Source organism: Cricetulus griseus, chromosome 8, assembly GCF_003668045.3.
Source record: "Cricetulus griseus strain 17A/GY chromosome 8, alternate assembly CriGri-PICRH-1.0, whole genome shotgun sequence".
Lineage (NCBI taxonomy): Eukaryota > Metazoa > Chordata > Mammalia > Rodentia > Cricetidae > Cricetulus > Cricetulus griseus.
The window spans coordinates 76,376,072-76,398,469 of NC_048601.1; the positions used below are offsets into that span (position 1 = coordinate 76,376,072).

A 22,398-nucleotide genomic window follows, 5' to 3' on the forward strand; every position below is an offset into this window, starting at 1 on the left:
CTAATCAAAGGCCCAGATGGGTGAGTGTTTCTTTTTCTCTTCATTAATAGAGAGCTCTAAGTAGGTGTTGAAATGACTTAGCGTTTTCTATAATAAAATAGAAAGTCTCTGCTTAGAAATTTACTTTTACTATAATGTATCATGAGGAAACACCACAGATGCTTGTATAGATAAAATATCATTGTAATGATTTGTAAAGAAAATAGATTCCACTGACTATGATCTTTGAATATAATATATGTGATAGCAGAATGGGGAAGAGGACATGACCTAGCAAAAGTGTGGATACAGTTAGGATAGGCTAACAGGGTGGAAGACTATCAGTGGATATTATATAGTAAATGAAAATGTCATGAAACCCACCTCTTTTTCGAATGAATGTACACCAATAGATAGGAAAATAGCCCCAAGTGTAATATTTTAACCATCACACCTGACTATACATTCTCCTAAGTGTATACTACAGGAATTCTAAAAACATTCTCCTAGCTAATGGCAGCTGTTTTAGTTTTCTATCACTATAACAAAACACCTGAAATAACTTAGAGGGTGAAAAACAAAGAACACACACTTATTGGTTTGCATGGATATATTTATAATATTGATACATTTGAAATGTAATTTTTATTTACTCATTTTACAAATTTTCTCAAGTTAAATGGCTTTATGAATTTATATAAATCTTAAGCTAGGAATTTATAACAAATATTAACTAATTCAGTTTTTATTAGTAATTTTCTATTCTGTTAATTTTGCATATACTTAGGAGTGCTTAAGAAAGTTTCAACTCACGGCCTAGTAAAACATATTATGTTCTTAATCTTGTATAATAAATTTTAAAATTTTAACAGATTTGTTTATTCTATTGCAATGATTTGTCATAAGGTAGATCTTTTCTAGGTATTTTAACAGTATCTGGAAATCTCACCTTACACATTGGAAATTTCAGTCAGACTCTTGAGTGTTTTAATTAAAATAAATTAATTTTTCATTTTTCAAGTTTTCTAAGTTGGATTTGTACATTGATACTGATATATAATATTGAATAAGCTTTTCATTAGCAGTGAGAACAATATTTGCCATTTTTAAATTGTATAAAATTACTTTAAACTAAATTACCAGTGTCTCTTCTAATAGTTGCAAAATACACATTCACAAAATATGCCAAGTTAATTTAAGTTTAACTGCTAAATATCACAAGTGCATTTCTTCTTGCTTGACTATCACTTACTAATGTATATAGGAGATTAAATGGAAATGTGGGGACTCTGGCAGGAGCATCATGAGTTTGATTGAAGTCAGTTTGACCTACAGAGTGAGACCCTCTCTCTCTCACAGAAAAATACAACAAAATTAAAGTAGAAAATTGATCTTGTATAATTTTGAAATCATTATCAATGAAAAGGACCAAAATGAAGCCAGTAACTGTGATTAAGTCACTGGCCACAGAGTATCAACAACACAAAAATCAATTGTTAGAAATATGAGTTAATGTTTGCAAGCATTAAGGAACTTTCATTTGTTTTGAAAAATTTACTTTAAAAGTCTGGCCTAGGCAGGGCCCATAACTCTGATCAAGTCAACCAGAAAACAGAGGACACATTCTTCATTTTCTTTAAAGTTCATTGTATAACATGAACATATTTGATATAACTCACAGAGTTTCACTCAAGTGATATACAGGTGTTCATGTTTTTAGCCTTGGCATACATTATGCTATTGCTCCATTCTTATTCTTGTTGGTAAAATAATATTACACACACACACACACACACACACACACACACACACACACACACACACACACTTCCTGTGAACATTTTCATATCTTTCCCAGACCTACACCATGTTATGTGTGATCAAGCTCTGGGTCTGACTGCTTCCCCTCAGTCTCTGCAGTGACAGACAATTTTGCTGCTGCTGCTACTGCTGCTTCATCTCAGGGGAACTGCCTCATAACTGTCAAATTGTAATATTCTAGTCAGTGTCTGTGTGCTTTCAGTTGCCCCTGTGTAAACTCAATTTCCAAAGAGTCACTTACACATTTATATTATTTTAGACTATCAAGTAATTGCTAAGAATTTATACCTTATTAATAAGTAGTCACCATATTTCCTGCTGGAATTATGTATTTCATAAAGATCCTCTCATGGAACTAGTTTGGGTGGCTAATCTTCCTGAGATTCCTGCTGACTTATTAATGTTGCTGATAGCCAACACCATGTATCTTGGTATATGAACATTTCATAATCACTTTATGTTCTCTCTGAGCAGTCATACTGCTTTTTGGTGATTACTAAATATGGTAAAAATTAAAGTGAAATGATACTTGATGTAGTATGTTTATATGTTCATTATTTTACTACCTCCTCAAAGCAGATAAAAAAAAGGCCATGATAATCTCATAAAACAAGACTGTTCTGAAATTCAGTGCTGTGATAATGAAAAGGTAATGTGATTTCCTTGGAAGAATGTGGATCCACATAGGAATCAGCTCTTGGTGTCTTTTGTTCCACCTTTCTTCAGGCAGCTGCTCACAGATTGCTTAGTGTTTTAGTTTAGTTCAATTTAATTGTGATGGCTTCTCCAGGATTATGAATATTTGTGGGCTTACTTTGGGTTTTAGTACTTACAACTAAATATTATAACTTAAAATATTGGGAAATCCAGAAAGAGAAATAACCACCACCTTCAGTGTCTGCTCTAAATGTGCTTCACTGTTTTTCTATCAGCCTGAGTAGCCCCAACCTTCACACTCTTACAGACTTCAAGGTGTTTATACAGTGTGCCATAGAGGGTCCAATTCTCCTTGGCACTGTAGTACTTTGTAGACTCTATCTCTGGTCTTTTCTTCTATTCTATGGGTTCCTGGTTATATTACCTTTGGATAATTCTTTTTGTTCTTCTGTTATGGAATTGCCAGAGTCATCAATTAAAAATGTCTAATAAATACTTAAAATTTAAATAAAAATTAACATCTTTGATTGGTGTGTATACTAGTCACTGCAGCACTCAGGAGACAGAAGCAGAAGGAACATGAATTTGAGAACATACTGGGCTACATAGGAAGGCCAAGGCCAGCGTGATCACAGAATGAGGTCCTGTCTTAAAAACAGAAGCCCAAACAAAACCTCAGAGCTCGAGGGTATGTATGTCTTCATTTTAGAGGGTTTTTATAGAATGTGCAGATTAATTAGGTTGACCTCAACATAGCCAATTTTTTATATAAAACAAGTGAATTTTCTCAGTGAATATATAAATTAACATCTCAGTTTGTAGCTATGTTAGCTATGGACTTTTCTGGTCTAGTTCAACTTGGGTGAACCCAAGAGAAAGATGCCACTTGATCAATTAGAAGATGTGTCCTGTTCTATATGTGATGAACATTTACAAAGCAATGGGTGTGAAATGGTGAGGTTGGAGTATAAAGCTTGGAATAAGAAAAAATATTAGAGTATTATCTTTATATTGATTTGTCCTCTTTAATATGGCTTATAATACATGTTGTATATTAATAAGTTGTAGATACATAATTAATCATAAATGGTTATACATATATGGTTTAACCATTTGAAATTTTAAAGTGGGAATTGAGCTACAGTTCTTAGAGGTTGAAGACCAACACTTGATGAAGTTTTAACCTGGAGCTTTTATTTATTAAGATTTATTATTTTATTTTTTATACTTGATTGTTTTGCTTCCATTTATGTCTGCTCACCACTTGCTTGCCTGGGTCAGAAGTCCATGGATCTCCTGGAACTAGTTATAGATAGATGGTCATGAGCTACCATGTCATTGGCGAATCAAATTTTGGCTCTGTTCAAGAGCAAAAAGAGCTTGTAACACTGTCCTGGATCTTTAAAACACAGAACATCACTGCACAGCTATTGTAAACATATGTTGGTTGGAGAATTAAATGTTTGGCTGGCAACTGGGATGAATCTATTCATTTACTAGATTAATCTTTTTAAGAGGAAAAAATCATGAAAATATAAAATGTCTGATAACATGTCTCATATCCATGGGAAGGTTTTAAAGTGAGCTCACCACTAACTTCTGCATTCTTCCTTCCTTCCTTCCTTCCTTCCTTCCTTCCTTCCTTCCTTCCTTCCTTCCTTCCTTTCTTCCTTCCTTCTGTCCTTTCCTTGTTACTTTTGAGACAAGGTGTCTTTTTGTAGGTCTGGCTGTCTTGGAAGTCACTCTGTAGACCAGGCTGGCCTTGAACTCTCAGAGATCTGCCTACTGCTGCTTCCCTAGCTTTGGGGTTAAAGGCAGGTGCCACCACCACCCAGTTCTGCATTATTGTTTTTCATACATGCATGCATCTATTTAGATATGTGTAATATAGTATTGAACTTGAAAATAGAGTTGGGCACTATTCTCCTCACAAGAATCTGAGTCAAGATAATTGTTTTCTATTTATCACAAAGCTAGTATTAAAGTACTGAATTATATTCATTTGACAAACTAATGACACTGGTCACCAGGCCAAATTACTAACATAAGCACCAAAGGTAAAACTCTTGAGTGAACCTTTAAAAATGGTCTGGGTAAAAGGATATGACAGACTCTGAAGACCACCCCATGGAGGACCTCACTCTCCCTGGGGAGCAGAAATGGTATGGGATAGGTAGGGTATTAGTTGGGGGGGGCAGGAGGAAAGGGAGGGAGAGGGAACTGGAATTGACATGTAAAACAATTTTGTTTCTAATATAAATAAAAAATGGAGAAAAAAATTGTCTGGGTACTGGTGACATATGATAACACCTGGGACCTTGGTTTCCACTGTAAGGGAAGGAATCTTTCATATTTTTTTCCTGTTTGATATTTTCTTATTTAAAGTAGGAACAATCTTATTTTATATATCAATCCCAGTTCTCTCTCTTTCCCATCCTTCCATGACTCCCACCAACACCCTCGCCCCATCACACTCCCTAGCCACTCCTCAGGGACAGTGAGGCCTTTCATGGGGGAGCACCAAAGTCTGTCATCTCATTTGGGGTGGGGCCTAGGTCCTCCCCCATGTATTTAGGCTGAGATTGTATCCCAACCTGGAGGAATGGGCTCCCAAAGTCCATTCGTGCACTAGGAATAAATACTGGTTCCACTGCAAGAGGCCCTATAGACTGCTCAGGCCTCCAAAATGTCAGCCAAGTTCAGGAGGCCTGGATCAGTCCTATGCTGGTTCCCCAGATGTCTGGCTGGGGTCCATGACTTCCCTCTTGCTCAGGTCAGCTGTTTCTATGGGTTTATCCAGCATGGTCTTGACACCTTAGTTTATCACTCCTCCATCTCTACAACTCAATTGCAGTAGTGTGGCTCAGTGTTTAGCTGTGGATCTCTGCTTCTGCCTCCACCAGCTACTGGATGAAGGCTCTAGGATGACATTTAATGTAGTAATCAATCTCATTATAGGGAAAGTACATTTAAGGCAGTCCATCTACTATTGCTTAGATTCTTAGTTAGAGTCCTTGGGGATTTCTAGACCTTTCCTTAGTGTCCGATTTCTCTTTAAACCTATAATGGCTCCCTCTATTAAGGTATCTCTGTTTTTGCTTTCTTCTATTCATCACCTGACTAAATCGTCCTGATACCTCATTGTCTCCTCTCTGCTCCTCTCCTCTCCTCTTCTGACCTCCTCTTTCTCCTACCTCCCTCCTGCCTCCCTCATTCTTCCAATTTGTTCAGGCGCTCTTGTCACTTTCCTCTTTTCCAAGGGACTATGCATGTCTCTTAGGGTCCTCCTTGTTTCTTAATTTCTCTGGAGGTGTGGATTATAGGTTGGTAATCATTTGTTCTATGTCTAATATCCATATATGAGTGAGTACAAACCACATTTGTCTTTCTGTGTCTGGGTTACCTCACTCAGGATGGTTTCCTCTAGTTCCATCCATTTGTCTTGGAATTTCCAAGATTCCATTGTTTTTTCCCCTTTGTAGTACTTCATGTGTAAATGTACCACATTTTCTTTGTCCATTCTTTGGTTGAGGGGCATCTAGGTTGCTTCCAGGTTCTGGCTATTACAAATAATGCTACTATGAACGTAGTTGAACAGATGTCCTTGTATGAATGTGCATCCTTTGGGTAAGAGTGGAATTGCTGATTCTTGAGGTAGAGTGATTCCCAATTTCCTGAGAAAGTGCCATACTGATTTCCAAACTGGCTGTACAAACTTGCACTCCCACCAGCAATGGAGGAGTATTCCCCTTTCTCCATATCCTTTCCAGCATAAACTATCACTGGTGTTTTTGATTTTAGCCATTCTGGCTGGTGTAATATGATATCTCAGAGTTGGTTTGATTTGCATTTCCCTGATGGCTAAGGATGTTGAGCACTTTCTTAAGTGTCTTTCAGCCATTTTAGATTCCTCTGTCGAGAATTCTGTATTTAGGAATCTCTTTTAAAACAGAAATTCCATTTGCCTGCGAATTTCAGGATTCCATTGTTTTTTTTTCCCCCCCGATGAGTAGTATTATATTGTGTAAATGTAACACATTTTCTCTATCCATTCTTTAATTGAGGGGCAATCAGGTTGCTTCCAGGTTCTGGCTATTACAAATAATGCTGCTATGAACATACTTGAATATGAAAGGGGAAAGTGACAAGAGCGCCTGAACAAATTGGAAGAATGAGGGAGGCAGGAGGGAGGTAGGAGTCCTTGTTATATGAATGTGCAATCTTTGGGTATATGCCCAAGAGAGGAATTGCTGGATCTTGAGGTAGACTGATTCCCATTTTCCTGAGAAACCGCCATACTAATTTCCAAAGTGGTTGTAAAACTTTGCACTCCCACCAGCAATGGAAGAGTGTTCCTCTTTCTCCATCTCCTCCAGCATAGACTGTCATTGGTGTTATTGATTTTAGCCATTCTGAAAGGAGTAAGATGGTATCTCAGAGTGGTTTTGAGTTGCATTTTCCTGATGGCTAAGGATGTTGAGTGCTTCTTTAAGTGTCTTTCAGCCATTTTAGATCCCTCTGTTGAGAATTCACTATTCTGCACTCCACTTTTTAATTGTTTTTTTTTCTTTTTTTGGTGTTTTGGTGACTAGCTTCTTAAGTTCATTGTATATTTTGGTGATCAGCCCTCTGTCAGATGTGGGGTTGGTAAATATCTTTGCCCATTCTGTGGGCTGTCGTTTTGTCTTCTTCATCTCTTTTGAATGATTTTAGTTTGAAGTCTAATTTGTTAGATATTAGGATTGCTACACCAGCTTGTTTCTTGGGTTCATTCGATTGGAAAATATTTTCCCAACCCTTTACTCTGAGGGAAAGTCTGTCTTTGACATTGAGATGTGCTTTTTGTATGCAGCAGAAGGATGGATTCTGTCTTTGTATTCATTCTGTTAGCCTGTATCTTTTTATTGGCAAGTTAAGACTATTGACATTGAGGGATATTAATGATCATTGATTGTTTATTCTTGTTGTTTTGGATTTGTTGGTGTGGTATTATTATGTGTAGATTCCCCCCCCTTTGGTGTTTGGTAAAGTGGGATTATCTATTGCCTATGTTTTTTTTGAGCATAGTTATCTTCATTGCATTGGAGTTTTCCTTCCAGTAATTTCTGTAGGGCTGGATTTGTGGATATGTATTGCTTAAATTTGGTTTTCTCATGGAATATCTTGTTTTCTCCATCTATAGTGATTGAAAGCTTTGCTTGGTACAGTAGTCTGTGTTGGCATCCATGTTCCCTTAGTGTTTGTAGAACATCTATCTAGGACCTTCTGGCTTTCAAAGTTTCAATTGAGAAGTCGGGTGTGATTCTGGTAGGTCTGCATTTATATGTTAATTGACCTGTTTCCTTTGCTGCTCTTAATATCTTCTTTTTATTTTGTAAGTTTGGTGTTTTGATTATTATGTGGCAAGGGGAGTGTGGTCCAGTCTATTTGGTGTTCTGTAAGCTTCTTGTACTTTCATAGGCATATCCTTTAGGGTGGGGTAGTTTTCCTCTATGATTTTGTTGAATATGTTTTCTGCACCTTTGAGTTGGGTTTCTTCACCTTCTTCCAAATCAATTACCCTTAGGTTTGTTCTTTTCATGGTTGTCCCATATTTCCTGGATATTTTCTGTTAGGGATTTGTTAGACTTGACATTTTCTTTGGTTGATGACTGCGTATCCTCTAGTGAGTATTCAAAACCTGAGATCCTCTCTTCCATTTCTTGGATTCTTTTGGTTATACTTACATCAGTGGTTCCTGATTGTTTACCCAGCTATTCTATTTCCAGCATTCCCGCATTCTGTGTTTTCTTTATTGTTTCTAATTCTTCTTTCAAACTGTGAACTGTTTGAATTGTTTCCTTGACTTGTTTGGTTGTTTTCTCTTGGCTTTCTTTAGATTCTTTAAGAGATTTGTTTATTTCTTGAATTTTTTGGTTTGTCTTTTCTTCCATTTCATGTAATTTTTTGCTTGTTTTTTCTTCTATTTCTTTAAGGGATTTTCTTCTTTCCTCTTTAATGATCTCTATCATCTTCATAAGATAATTTTTAAGGTCCATGTCTTCTTTATCCTCTGCGCTGAGCTATTCAGTTCTTGCTGGTGTAGAGTCCCGAGATTCTGGTGGTGTCATATTGGTCTTTCTGTTGTTGAGTGTGTTCTTATTTTGTCGTCTTCCCATCCCTTCTTCTAGTGGGTGCAGGTGGGTCTCTCCCTCTCTTCTAGTCTCCTCAAGCAAAGGGCAGAGGCTGGAAGGGTACTAAGAGTGAGTTATGTTAGACACAGGGTTGGCCTTCCATTTTGGGTGGGTCCGCTCTACTCAGGGGCTGGCTCAGGAAGAAGTGAGGAGGGTATGATGGGGGAATTTAAGGGCAGAGCAGAGCCCAGATTCAACTCAGGCAGGTGGGAGGCAGGGTGTGGAGGGCGGAGGGGGAACTATGGTGAGGTGTGGCCAGACTCAGGGTGGGCCTTCCTGTCTTCGCAGGTCCACTCTTGACAAGGGGCAGGCTCAGGGAGAAGCAAGGAGGGGGTGATGGAGTAAGTTGGGGCCAGAGCAGTACCCAGACTCACATCCGGTTATCATGAATTTATCACTGTGTTTCCATTAGAATTATGAGTTAAAACATGAATAGTTGCAAAATAGAGATTATTAAAATTATGCATTACAAGACTGACTCATCTGAGTATTTTGGATTTCTTTTGTGATTCCTTCCCAGATCAACACAATTTTTGTTCAGTTGTACAAGTATGACTAATATTGTGTTGATCACTACTGTTTTAGGTGTTAAGTATGAAATAAGACAATATAAATCAAGATTGGATTTCTAAGACATGAGGTCCAGGTGCAATATAGGCACATGAAATGTAAGTTCTATACAGACTGTGACTGTGAATGTATTTATTATTTATAATAAGCTATATGTACAGGAAATACATGGAGGGTATATAAAAATACAGGCCGTGTCCCTCTGTAACATCAAAAATATAGTGACAGGTAAATCAAGAATAAGTGGGTGGATTAGAATGATGATACCGACCAGTGAACCACAAGTTTGATATGTGCTCTATTATCTTCCCAGGTATGTGAAATATGCTTTTACTATGATGTTAATATGAATACACTTTCCACTTATGTCCTTATTAAACATTGTCCTTTATTTCCAAGCTGGACTTGGAGTTCTAGCCAATATGTTTCTCCTGTTTTTCTACACTTTCATAATCCTGTGTCACAGACCTAAGCTCATAGACCTGATCTCCTGTCAACTGGTCTCTATCCACATAGTGCTACTGCTCACTGGAGGGGATACATGGCTTACAGACATATTTGAGTCACTGAACATTGAGAATGACTTCAAATGTAAGACAACTTTTTACATACACAGAGTGATGAGAGGACTCTCTATCTGCATCACCTGCCTCCTGAGTGTGATCCAGGCTGTCACTATCAGTCACAGTACCTCTTTGCTGGCAAAACTTAAACTTAAGTTAAAAAAATACATGACCTATGCCTTCTTCTACATTTGGTCTTTCAATTTGTCATTCAGTAGCAACCTGATCTTCTGTGTTGGTGCTTTTACCAATGTGAGTGAGACCAACCAGATTAAAGTCACTAAATCCTGCTCCATCTTCCCCATGAACAATATCATCAGGGCAGTGATTTTAACAGTGACAACCTCCAGAGATGTATTTCTTGTAGGAGTTATGCTGACCACAAGTGCATACATGGTGATTATCTTGTTCAGACATCAGAGGCAATGCAAGCATCTTCATAGCCTTAGCCACCTGAGAGTATCCCCTGAGAAAAAGGCCACCCAGACCATCTTGCTTCTGGTGGTTGTCTTTGTCATCATGTACTGGGTGGACTTCATCATCTCATCCACTGCAAGCCAGTTATGGATGTACAACCCAGTCACCCTGACTGTTCAGAAGTTTGTGATGAATGCCTATCCCACAATTACTCCTTTGGTACAAATCAGTTCTGATAGAAGAATAATCAATATGCTGAGAAACTTGTACTCAACATGCCATCAGATTTTTAAAAAAGTGTAAATTTTTCTTCTTTGGGGGAAGGAGTAGGCCATGAATATGATCAAAATGTGTTTTATGAAATTGTCTAGAATAAAAATTATATATATGTATAAATTTATTTATTTCACTTTATATGAATGAGGGTTATATAAGCATGTATGCATGTGTGCATTGCTGGTGCCCTCACAGGCCAGAGAGGTCATTAAATCAACTGGAACTTGAGTTACAGACAGTTGTAAGGAGTCGTGCTGGTTCAGCACCAATATTAAGGGCTCCCCTCCCCCTAGTCCTCTCAGTTCCTACCACCTCCCCTCCAAAAAACAACACTAAGGTTAAATGAAAACAAGTAATTCAGAATATGAAATACAAAGCCAAAGTATGAAATAAAAGCACAGGAAACATATACATTTGTACACATAGAAATCCCATAAAAACAAAAACAAAAGCCTTACTATAGACATAAAGAGCTGTAAAGATTCCATTTACATTGCTTTGTATTCATTATCTACTGCAGGATTTTGGTTTAACGATTAGATTTCCTGCCAGCTGCCTGGGTTCTGCCCACAGCTTTAGGGCCCCCTAATAACACACAGAGATTAATATTAGGTACAAGGCTGCTGGACAATGACTAGGATTTCTTATATGCTAGCTCAGTCTTAATTATCAACCATAACTACTAATGTATATATTTATAAAGACTTATCTTATAGAGGATGCTGGCCATGTCCATCCTGTCTTCCCAGCGATCACATGACAAACCCAAAAATGAGAGAGGAGGAGAAAGACAGCAATTTCCTGCTTGTTTCTGCTTATATTCTGAGTCTACCTGCTATGTCACTTCCTGCCTGGATCACAAGACCTCTCTTGACTACATTTTCCAGGATCCTCCCCAACTCCTAGTCCCAGTACTTTATTTATCAACCAATAAGACAAACATATACACAGAAGGCCTCCCTCCATCACATGGGACCTAGCCTTAAAAGTGGTTTGTTTTCCCAGTAAAACTCCCTTGGAGAAAACTAATTTTTCATTTGCAAGTGGCTATCAAATGGAGATAGTTTCTGGGTTAGGAGTGAGGGCCTATGTCCACTTGTCCTCTCAGCTGTAGGACTCCATCTGGTGCAGACCTGTGAATGCTGCTACAGTCTCTGTTATGTGTTGGTGTGCTGTGTTTAGAAAGTCTAGTTTCCTTGGTGTTCTCAATCCCTCCGGCTCTTACACTCTTCCTACCTCCTCTTCCAATGTCCTTCTGCTTCTAATGTGTTGAACAATTTGAGGAAAATTGGTATTAGTTCTTCTTTGAATTTCTTGTAGAATTCTGCACTGAAGCCATCTGACCCTGGGCTTTGTTGTTGTTGTTGTTGTTGAGAGACTTTAGATGATAGCTTCTATTTCCTTAGGGCTTATAGGTCTATTTAAATTGCTTATGTGTTCTTGATTTAATTTTGGGAAGTGATATCTATCCAGAAAGTTGTCCATTTCCTTTAGATTTTTTTAATTTTGAGGAGTACTGGTTTTCAAAGTATGACCTGATGATTCTCTGGATTTCCTCAGTGTCCTTTGTTATGTCCCCCTTTTCATTTCTGATTTTGTTAATTTGCATGTTCATTCTCTTCTGTTTGGTAAGTCTGGATAAATGTTTGTCTATCTTGTTGATTTTTTCGAAGAACTACTTTTTAATTGGATTGTTTGGTATTTTAGAGACTTGCCTCGATGTTCTTTGTATATTTTGGAGATCAGCCCTCTGTCAGAATGTTGGTGCCTTTGTATTTGTGGCATAGATGTTTAGAATTGAGACTTCTTCCTGATGGATTTTTCCTGTGATGAGTATGAAATGACCTTTTTCATCTCTTTTGATTGATGTTAGTTTGAAGTCTAACTTGTTAGATACTAGGATAGCTACCCCAGCTCATTTCTTGGGTCCATTTGATTGGAATATCTTATCCCAACCCTTTACTCTGAGGTAATGTCTGTCTTTGAATTCAAGGTGTGTTTTTGTATGCAGCAGAAGGATCGATTCTGTCTTCTTATCCAGTCTGTTAGCCTGTGTCTTTTTATAGCGAGTTAAGACCATTAATATCCAGGGAAATTAAGGTCCATTGATTGTTTATTCTTGTTTGTTTTTGGTTTGTTGTTGGTACCGGTATTGTATGTGGATTTACCCTGCCTTTTATTTTGTGTTTTTGTAGAGTGGGATTATCTATTGCCTATGTTTTTGTGAGTGTAGATAATTTCCTTAGGCTGGAGTTTTCCTTCCAATACTTTCTGTAGGGCTGGATTAGTGGTTACATATTGTTTAAATCTGGTTTTGTCGTGGAATATCTTGTTTTCTCTATTTATAGTGATTGAAAGCTTTGCTGGGTATAGTAGTCACGGCTGGCATCCAAGTTCTCTCAGAGTTGGTAGAATATCTACCCAGGTCCGTCTGGCTTTCAGAGTTTCCAATGGAGAAGTCAGGTATAATTCTGATAGGGTTGCCTTTATATGTTATTTGGCCTTTTTCCTTTGCTGCTCTTAATGTTCTTTATTCTGTATGTTTGGTGTTTTAATTATTATGTGATGGTCCACTCTATTTGGCATTCTGTAGGCTTCTTGTACTTTCATTGGCATGTCTTTCTTTAGGTTGGGAAAGTATTCTTCTATGATTTTGTTGAATATGTTTTCTGCACCTTTGAGTTGGGTTTCTTCACCTTCTTCTATACCTATTATTCTTAGGTTTGGTCTTTTCACGGTGTCCCATATTTCCTGGATATTTTGTGTTCAGGATTTGTTGGACTTAAGATTTTCTTTGTTTGATGAACTTATTTCCCCTAGTTTATCGTCAGCGTCTGAGATTCTGTCTTCTATCTCTTGTATTCTGTTGGTTATGCTTGCATCTATGATTCCTGATTGTTGACTCAGCTTTTCCACTTCCAGCATTCCCTCAGTTTGTACTTTCTTTCTTTCTTTCTTTCTTTCTTTCTTTCTTTCTTTCTTTCTTTCTTTCTTTCTCTCTTTCTTTCTTTTCCTTTCTTTCTTTCTTTCTTTCTTTCTTTCTTTCTTTCTTTCTTTCTTCCTTCCTTCCTTCCTTCCTTCCTTCCTTCCTTCCTTCCTTCCTTTTTTGGTTTTTTGAGACAGGGTTTCTCTGTGACTTTGGAGGCTGTCCTGGAACTTGTTCTTGTAGACCAGGGTGGTCTTGAACTCACAGAGATCCACCTGCTTCTGCCTCCCGAGTGCTGGGATTAAAGGCATGTGCCACCAACACCCAGCAGTTTGTGCTTTCTTTATTGTCTCTATTTCAGTTTTCAAGTCCTGAACTGTTTCATTCAGCTGTTTAATTGTATTTTCTTGGCTTTCCTTGATTTCTTGCATCTTTTGGTTCATCTTTTCTTCAATTTCTGTGAAGGATTTTCTAATTTCCTCTCTTAGGGTCTCTGTTATCTTCATGAAGTTGTTTTTAAGGTTGATCTCTTCTGCTTCATCTGTGTTGGGATGTTCAGGTCTTGGCTGGTGTAGAATCCCTAGACTCTGGTGTTGTCATATTGGTTTTCCAGTTGTTGGATGTGTTCTTATATTGTCATCTTCCCATCTCTTCTTCCAGTGAATGCAGGTGCTGTCTTTTTCTTTCCTGGTGTGTATGGGTCCAGGGTTCTGTACAGGTGGGTGCAATTGCCTCCAATACTCTGATGGGTCTCAAGGTGGGTGTAGGCAGGTCTGAGTCACTTGCTCTCCAGGTGGGCAAGAGCAGGACTAGCACAGAGTTGTCAGCAGACTCTGGGTTGCTTGGTCCTCAGGGGCCTAGTCGACCTGCCTGTAGACCCCTGGGCAGGAGTTCCCAGAGTGGGCAGGCGGGAAGTTGGGCCCAAGTCAAGGGCCAAAGCAGCTCACCTCTGCACTCTTTGCACTCTGCACTGCCTAAGGGCAGATTAGCCCAGTGATCTCAGCAGAGTCAGTGTCCCTGGGTCCTCAGGGACCGATTCAGTCTGCCTCAAGAGCTGAGCTGTTTCTTTGGGTCTCCTTGAATTCTTTGAGGAGGTTCATGATTGTTCTTATAAATTATGTATCCTGGGTTCTTCTATGTGATTGGAGAGCATTTCTACAGGACTGGTTTAAGTTTTGGAGAGAAGATACTGGATTGATCTTTCATCTTGTTGGTATTCCTGAGACGAGATCTGGGCATGTGGACTTCCTTTGTTAGTTTTGTGTTTGTTTTGGAAGGAGCATATTGGGGAGTAGAGAAGATGTGGTGGTGAGATGTGTCTAGAGTTTGGATGTGGCTTGGAAGGCATCAAGTCAGATAAACAGAGTAGACTTAGCTGGTATATAGGATGTGCTTCCTGTTCCAAGTTGTGCATATGAGCTTAAATATTAACTTAGTTACTTTTTTTTCCATAAAGAGATATCATGATTGAGGCAACTTATAAAAGTAAGCATTTAACTAGGGGCTTGGCTACATGTTCAGAGAGTTAGTCCATTATCATGGGAGGGAGAATTTTTGTCCAGTAGGCAGACATGACACTGGAGCTGTAGCTGAGTGTTACGATAAATCTTTCTGCCACCCACTTGAGTTCTGCCTGCCATGTGGATGGCCCAAAGAATACACAGAGACTTATATTAGGTACAAATTATGCTTGGCTAATGACTAGGATTTCTCATCTGCTAGCTCAGTCTTAATTATCATGAATCTATATATTTTATAAGACTTATCAGATGACTTCAGGTGGCATCCTCATCCCCGGGATCACATGAAGGCTCAGAGCAGAGAGCAGGAAGAAGAGCAAAGGGGAAAAGGAACCACTTCCTGCTTGTCCTTGCTTAAATATGAGTCTTCTTGCTATGTCACTTCCTGCCTGGATCACCACTTCTTTACTACATTTCCCAGAATCCTCCTTGACTCCTAGTCCTGTCTAACTTGCTGCCTCATTGGCCAAACAGTACTTTATTCGACAATCAATAAGATGAACATACACACAAGGACTTTCCCCATCAGCTGAGAACTCACATCTGATTCACAAGCCACAGGCATAAAGAGACACTGAGCTTGGAGTGTACTTTTGAATCCTCAAAGCCTATACCTCCTCCAACAAGACCACACTTAGTATAACTAGGCCATACCTCCTAATTGTTCCCAAATATTAGCTGGAGACCAAGCCTTTTAAGATATAAGCCTATGATGGACATTCACATTCAAACCACCACATTCTCTCCATAGACCACATAGACTTGTAGCCATACTACAATGCAAATTGCGTTTAACCTTGCTTCAGAAGTCCCTGTAATGTTTCACAGTCTCAATACTGTTTCAAAGTCCAAAGTCCATGTGTTTTCTGAGACTCAAGGCAATCTCTCAATTATAAAAATGTATTTTATAATTCAAGTAAAAGGAAAAGCAAAACAGAAAATCACATGCTTAGAACATACAATGGCACATAATATACATTAACATCCTAAAAGTGAGGAAACAGGGTACAGTGGGGAAATATTTGACCAATGCAAAAACAAAACACATAGTGCAAATTTCAAATCCTGCATCCCCATGTCCAATTTCAAAGCATTTAGTAAACAGCTCTTCCTTTCATCTTTTTTTAATGGTAATATATTTTTTTTTTCTCTTGGGCTGGTTCCACACCTGTGTGAGGCTCTCATTGGCAAGTATCCCATGGATCTGGCATTTTGGGGTTTCCAACATAACCCAGGTTTCAGGTCCTTAGGTTCATAGAATGGCCTCTCTCGGCCTCCATGTAGGGACTCCCTTATCACATGCCTGGTCTCAGTGGCTTTCCTTGACAGTAGAGAAATATTCCACAACTCCTTCCCAGTATTGTTATTGACTCTAAATCCAGAATCCAGTGGCCAACAATGCCATATTATTTATTGATTTATTCATTCGATCATTTATTTATTTACTTTTACTTTTGGAGCTAGAACCTGACCCTTGTCGCTCCTATCTCGACCAGCAAGAGAAACACGACCACGACTCTTCTTCAAGCAGTTTATTCAGGAACCTTGTACATCAGCTTCTCTCCTCTCCCAACCCCCGCAAGCCCTTAAGTAGATGCTCAGTGCCCAATCAGCTCATGCCATCTGGCAATCCCGGATAGGCCACAGAAGGAGGAAGCGTGCCAGATGCCTCAAGCACTTGCAAATAAGGCTTGTTTACCGCTAAGCTCGGACTACCTGGCATCCAGCCAGGCACCATCTTAGGGCTGGGGCTCTCCGCAGTTCCCCCTTTTTTATTTTATAGCACAACAGGTAAGGGTAGGGGTCTGATCTCTGAAAACAAGTGACAATGTAATGGCCCCACGCCTAGGTATCAGCCAAGCTGGTGCCACACCAGTCTGGTATCCTTTGTCAGAGATGGGATTACGATACCAACCCATATGCAATCAGACTTGCCCTACATGAAGTTCACACTTCATGTGCAGTACTACGTCTCGAAACCTGTGTGGAGGAAGTAATTACTTGGCTTTTGAGTACCGTTAACCAAGCCGGAGGAGACTGCCCTGCCTCCAGGGCTGCGAAGGCTTGTGCAATCATGGCATTACTTCTCCTCTGTGAAACCCTCATCCTGCAGATACACCATAAAGCAATGATACTGACAAGGATAAGCATTCCTCCCAGGGCACCCATCATTATTCTGACTAATATTACTAACTATAAAAAAGCACAAATTCCCTGGCAAACCAAAACTAACATTACCCTCTACAGGACTAATATCCTTATCTAAAGGCAAAAAAGGTAAATTTAAACTCAAATTGCTACTAAAAAATCTAGGGAAAACATGAGCAGAAAGTCTGATTGGCAGTGGTTTCGGGAACACCGACAGAATCCCCCATCGGGGTTCTGCTGTCGTCTTGTTGATCAGCATCACCGTCATGATCGTCAGCATCAGATACATTGGTCTGCTTATGATTTTCGCCATCCTCAGAGGCAGGGACTCTTCTTGTCAGCCTTTCTGGAACCCACACCGGCTCTGATTGATCCTGGGGGAAAACACAAACAGACCCTCTCGCCCATGATAGCACAGGGTCAGGACCCTTCCACAGTCCAGTAATGACATCCTTCCGTTTTACCAATCCCTTAGTACAGGAAAGGGCACTATGATGGCGATCAGCAGCTGAACGCCCATCCGCATCCAGTTGAAAAAAATTAAGGGTCAATAAAGCTAAAGATATTCTTTCCTTGGGGGTGCGGCCTTGGCCTATTCTCCCTTTTTGTTTTATTAGGCATTCCTTCAAGGTTCGATGAGCTCGTTCAACGATACCTTGACCTTGAGGATTATAAGGAAGTCCATGCTTCAAATCTATATGCATTTGCTTGCAAAAGGCAGAAAAGGATACAGCGGTATATGCTGGTCTGTTATCTGTTTTCAGTTGTTTTGGCATACCCCATGCAGCCCAAGCTTCCAAGCAGTGGGCAATTACATTCCTTGCTTTTTCCCCACTTAAGGGGGTAGCATGTATCACTCCAGAACAGGTATCCATGATACATGCACATATTTTAATGTCCCAAATTCAGGAATATAAGTAACATCCATTTGCCATAACTTAAGCAGAGTCAATCCTCTAGGATTTACTCCCCAAGCTGGAGGATGTAGGAAAGTAACACAATCCTTACAAGCCTTAAATATATCATGAGCAGCACGGGATATACCAAAGCGGCATTGCAAAGTTTTAGAATTAACATGGAATTGTGAATGAAATTGTTGAGCTCTATCCAATGGAAGGGAGGCGAATGCAAACTGCATTCTGGTACATTTATCCACTAAATCATTCTTTTCACTAATTGCTCCAGGCAGACCAGTTTGCGCTCTAATATGCTGAATATAAAAGGGTTGTGAGTGCTTCCAAATAATTTTTTGTAGCTGGTTCACATAATTTTGAATGGGACTATTTACCTTTATTTTTCTAGCGACTTCTAAATCCTTAACTAGATTAACCATATAATTAGAATCTGAGATCAAATTGAAGGCCTCAGGGACCCTTTTAAACACTTCAAGAACTATTTGGAATTCCACTATCTGAGGAGATCCTGGTATAAATTGACAAACAACTGGGGCGCTCTCCCCAATTACATAAGCACCACACCCAGTCTTGGATCCATCAGTAAAAATATTCACAGCACCCTTAATAGGTTCTTTACAAGTCACTCTTGGGAAAATTACTGGGTGCTGTTTAAAGAAATTTAACATAGGATGTTTAGGATAATGATTATCTATATCCCCATCAAAGCTGCACTTTAGAATTGCCCAATCATCCAAAGATGCGACTAAAACTTTTATTTGAGCAGCAGAATAAGGAGTAACGAGCACATCAGGTTGACATCCAAAATACTGTAAACACTGTTGAATCCCCATCAAGGCGAGCATAGCCACACTGGTGGGGTAATGCTCTACTGATTTATTCACTGAGCTTCTGGGATGGATCCACAGCAACGGTGCTCCCTGCCATAGCACTCCTGTAGGCTGACAAACGGTTGCCAGAATACACAGCCAAATGGGCTGATTTGGAATGCACCGCATTAAGGAAGCTGTGCTCAAGCTCTTTTCCACCTTTTGCAGGGCTACTCGGGCTGCATCAGTTAACACCCGAGAGGAATTCAAATCAGGATTGCCAATCAAGATATCATATAAAGGCCTTAATTCTTGATTAGAAAGCTTCAAAAATGGTCGGATCCAATTTATATCTCCTAATAATTTTTGAAAATCATTTAAAGTTTGTAATGTATCTAATCTAAGTGTTATTTTTTGCGGCACAACACAGTCTTTATTCATCTTAGTTCCTAAATAGTTAATAACACTACCCTGCTGGACCTTTTCTGGGGCTATGTATAATCCCTTTCTCTCCAAGGTCTTTACCAAATCTCCATATGCTAAGTGCAGCAATTTCAACTCCTTACTAGTTAACAGAATGTCATCCATATAGTGGACACATCTCATAGCAGTATTTCTCTCTAATAGGAGCATGACACACAAGAAGCTGACACATAGTGGGGCTATTGGCCATACCCTGGGGTAAAACCACCCACTCATATAAACAAGCTCACACCAAGCTCATCCATTCGCTTGGAGTCATTCAATGGCGATTAAGAACTTCAACCTGTGCTGTTGTAAAAGCTGCGGTTACCTCATAAGTGCGGACAGACTCAGCAAGCGCTTTAATCGTTTTGAAATCAAGGGGCTCATGATAGCGCTTCACCTCGTTATTCTGAAAGACAGGACAACACAACTCATGTCTCACTTCCTTCCATACCTCCGGGCAAAAGGACTGCCCCTCCCCCCAGCCTCCGGGAGAGGAAGTTATGTTGTATGGAGGGGGAGGCGGTCCTGGAGCAGTAGGCTCCACCTCACGGGACCCTAATGCTTCTGCAAAGATGCCCTCTCCATTTTTTCTGTTAGTATTTCTAGTTCCTCTTCTGCATCTGAGCTACTCCCCTCTGAACTTTCCTCAATACTTTCCTTTTCTGACTTAGTGGACCGCTCCTCTTTTAGCTGTTTTAACACCTCCTGTCCCATTTTTAGCTTCAGCCCTTTAGAGTGTTAACAGCTCTTGAAGAGCGAGATAAATGGGTTGCGATGTCAAATTTCCCATACTTTTACTTTTGGTTACTTTTACTTTGTCCGTTCTCGGAACTTTATCGCTCCTACTGGAGACCTTATCGCTCCTTACCGGAGACCTTATCGCTCCTTACTGGAGACCTTATTGCCTCTTTACCGAGGTCCTTAACTTGGTCCCAACTTACCTGGGACTTACCAGTCGACTGCCCTGACTGCAGGAAGTTCTGAGCCGTTCACCCGTAGGGGCCACCACTTGTCGCACCTATCTCAACCAGCAAGAGAAACACGACCACGACTCTTCTTCAAGAAGTTTATTCAGGAACCTTGTACATCAGCTTCTCTCCTCTCCCAGGCCCCGCAAGCCCTTAAGTAGATGCTCAGTGCCCAATCAGCTCATGCCATCTGGCAATCCCGGATAGGCCACAGAAGGAGGAAGTGCGCCAGATGCCTCAAGAACTTCCAAATAAGGCTTGTTTACCGCTAAGCTCGGACTACCTGGCATCCAGCCAGGCACCATCTTAGGGCTGTGGCTCTCCACACTGATCCCCCTACCATGACTTTGTAAAGCTTTCTGTTGTTATTTAGGCTTAGGAATCCTTTGGGACTTTCCTTTTCAGTGGTTGCAGATTTACCTGGATGAGGTCTTGCCACTCCCTTTATTCCATTTAGCATCAGGCTTTTCATCAGGCTTGTTTTATCAAGATTTGGTTCCAACACTACATTTCCTGGTTCTCCTCTTCTCCTCAAATAGTACATGTTATATATTTATCTTTTTCCTGTTTGCTCCTTTTCAATGTAGATCTTCATAAAGGTTATCAGTTATAATCACCTGACATAGTCAATACTAGGATGTCTTGAATTCTCCTTTGCCAAAGGCATTAATACAAAACTGTTCAATTCAGTCTCAGGCAGATTCTCAGGACAAAGGCAGAAACCAGCTACATTCTTTTCCAAAATACCATGAGTGGTGGCTAGGCCATTTACTAATATTCATCTCCTCTAAAGCCTCTTAAGCAGGGCCTGCATTGTTCAAATTTCTGTCAGCACTATTGTCTTCCATGATCCTAATAGGATAGTCTATTATGCTCTACTTTAAATCATTCAACTGCTTATTTAGAGAAAATTCTCAACATTTTTCATGTTTCTCAAATAATTTGTCTGAGTGGAAAGGCTGGATATGACTTTGTAGAGTGCTGTGGTTCTGCAGGAAGTAGGTAATGTAAACTCTGGTCCAAGAATAGAGCTCCTTGCTAGTGAAGGAAAGGAAGACCAGACTAGGCTGATGTACTGGTTATGTGACTCAGGCTGGATTTGATAGTTTCCATAAATGCTGTGGATAAAGAATTTGGGGTACTCACCAAGATATACACTGGTGAGTGATATGGGACCTCTGGATGATGTGTGAGGTAATGGATAGATGCAGGTAGGCAAGTCATGGAGGAAGCCTACAGATTGGCTATATTGTAGATAGTCTCAACTTTTTCAATTTAGTGGAATTTGTATTTTAAAGTTATGTTTTTATGGTTTTCTAAATTTCACCAGTATCTGTTGGAATCTCTTTGATTTTAGCTCTAATTTTCTTAATTTGGGTCTTAACGTTTTTTCAGTTTGGCTTAGGCTTTTTAGTCTTGATTACCTTTTCAAAGTACTAATACTCTGTTCATAGATTTGTTGTATTAATTTTATTTTACATAATTTCTACCCTGCTGCCCCTCCATCTTCTCCCAAATCCAAAGCCCCAACTCCCTTCAGATTCATGTACTCTTCTAGGTTTAAGTTTTGTAAATAAAATACTCCTGAATTCTCCCAAAAGTTCAAAATACAAATAAAAAATCATGAACTTCTGCTACATTGCTAACTATATCTTTCATTGAGGAATATGTTTTTACATGGTAAAGATGTGTCTCTGCCTAAGGAATCATTTGATTGGTTTAATAAAGATGTAAATGACCAATAGCTAGGCAGAAGAGAATAGGTGGGACTTCCAGGCAGAAAGAGAGAAACTAGGAAGAGGAATCTAGGTGCTCAGTTTTGCCAGCAGACTTGGAACAAGTCAGATGTGCCATACTGAGGAAAGAGAAAAGCCACACGGCAGAAAGGAGATTAATAAAAACAGATTAATTTGAGTTATAAGAGCTAGTTGAAAACAAGCCTATGTTAGAGGCCAAACTTTCATAATTAATAAGAAGTCTCCATGCCATTATTTGGTGCCTGGCAATCCAAAGACAATCCATCAAGAAAGTTGGCCTGTCTTTCCCTCAGCCACTTTCAACATAGAGAGCTGGTAGCCTATTAGAAGACTTGTTGGTGTACAGAATAAATGTCACCATTTATTTATTTATTTATTTGAGTGTGAACATTGATGCCACATATTCTATGTGGAGGCAAGAGATACACTTGT

The 22,398-nt window shown here is 39.5% G+C and overlaps 1 protein-coding gene across 1 annotated transcript; it reads left to right on the forward strand.

The window, feature by feature from the left end:
* Positions 1 to 9,535: 9,535 nt before the first annotated feature.
* Positions 9,536 to 10,483, forward strand: LOC100757248 (vomeronasal type-1 receptor 90-like). Its single transcript, XM_027430247.1, is given in 1 exon segment — positions 9,536 to 10,483. A coding segment is annotated over 1 exon segment (948 nt).
* Positions 10,484 to 22,398: the final 11,915 nt, after the last annotated feature.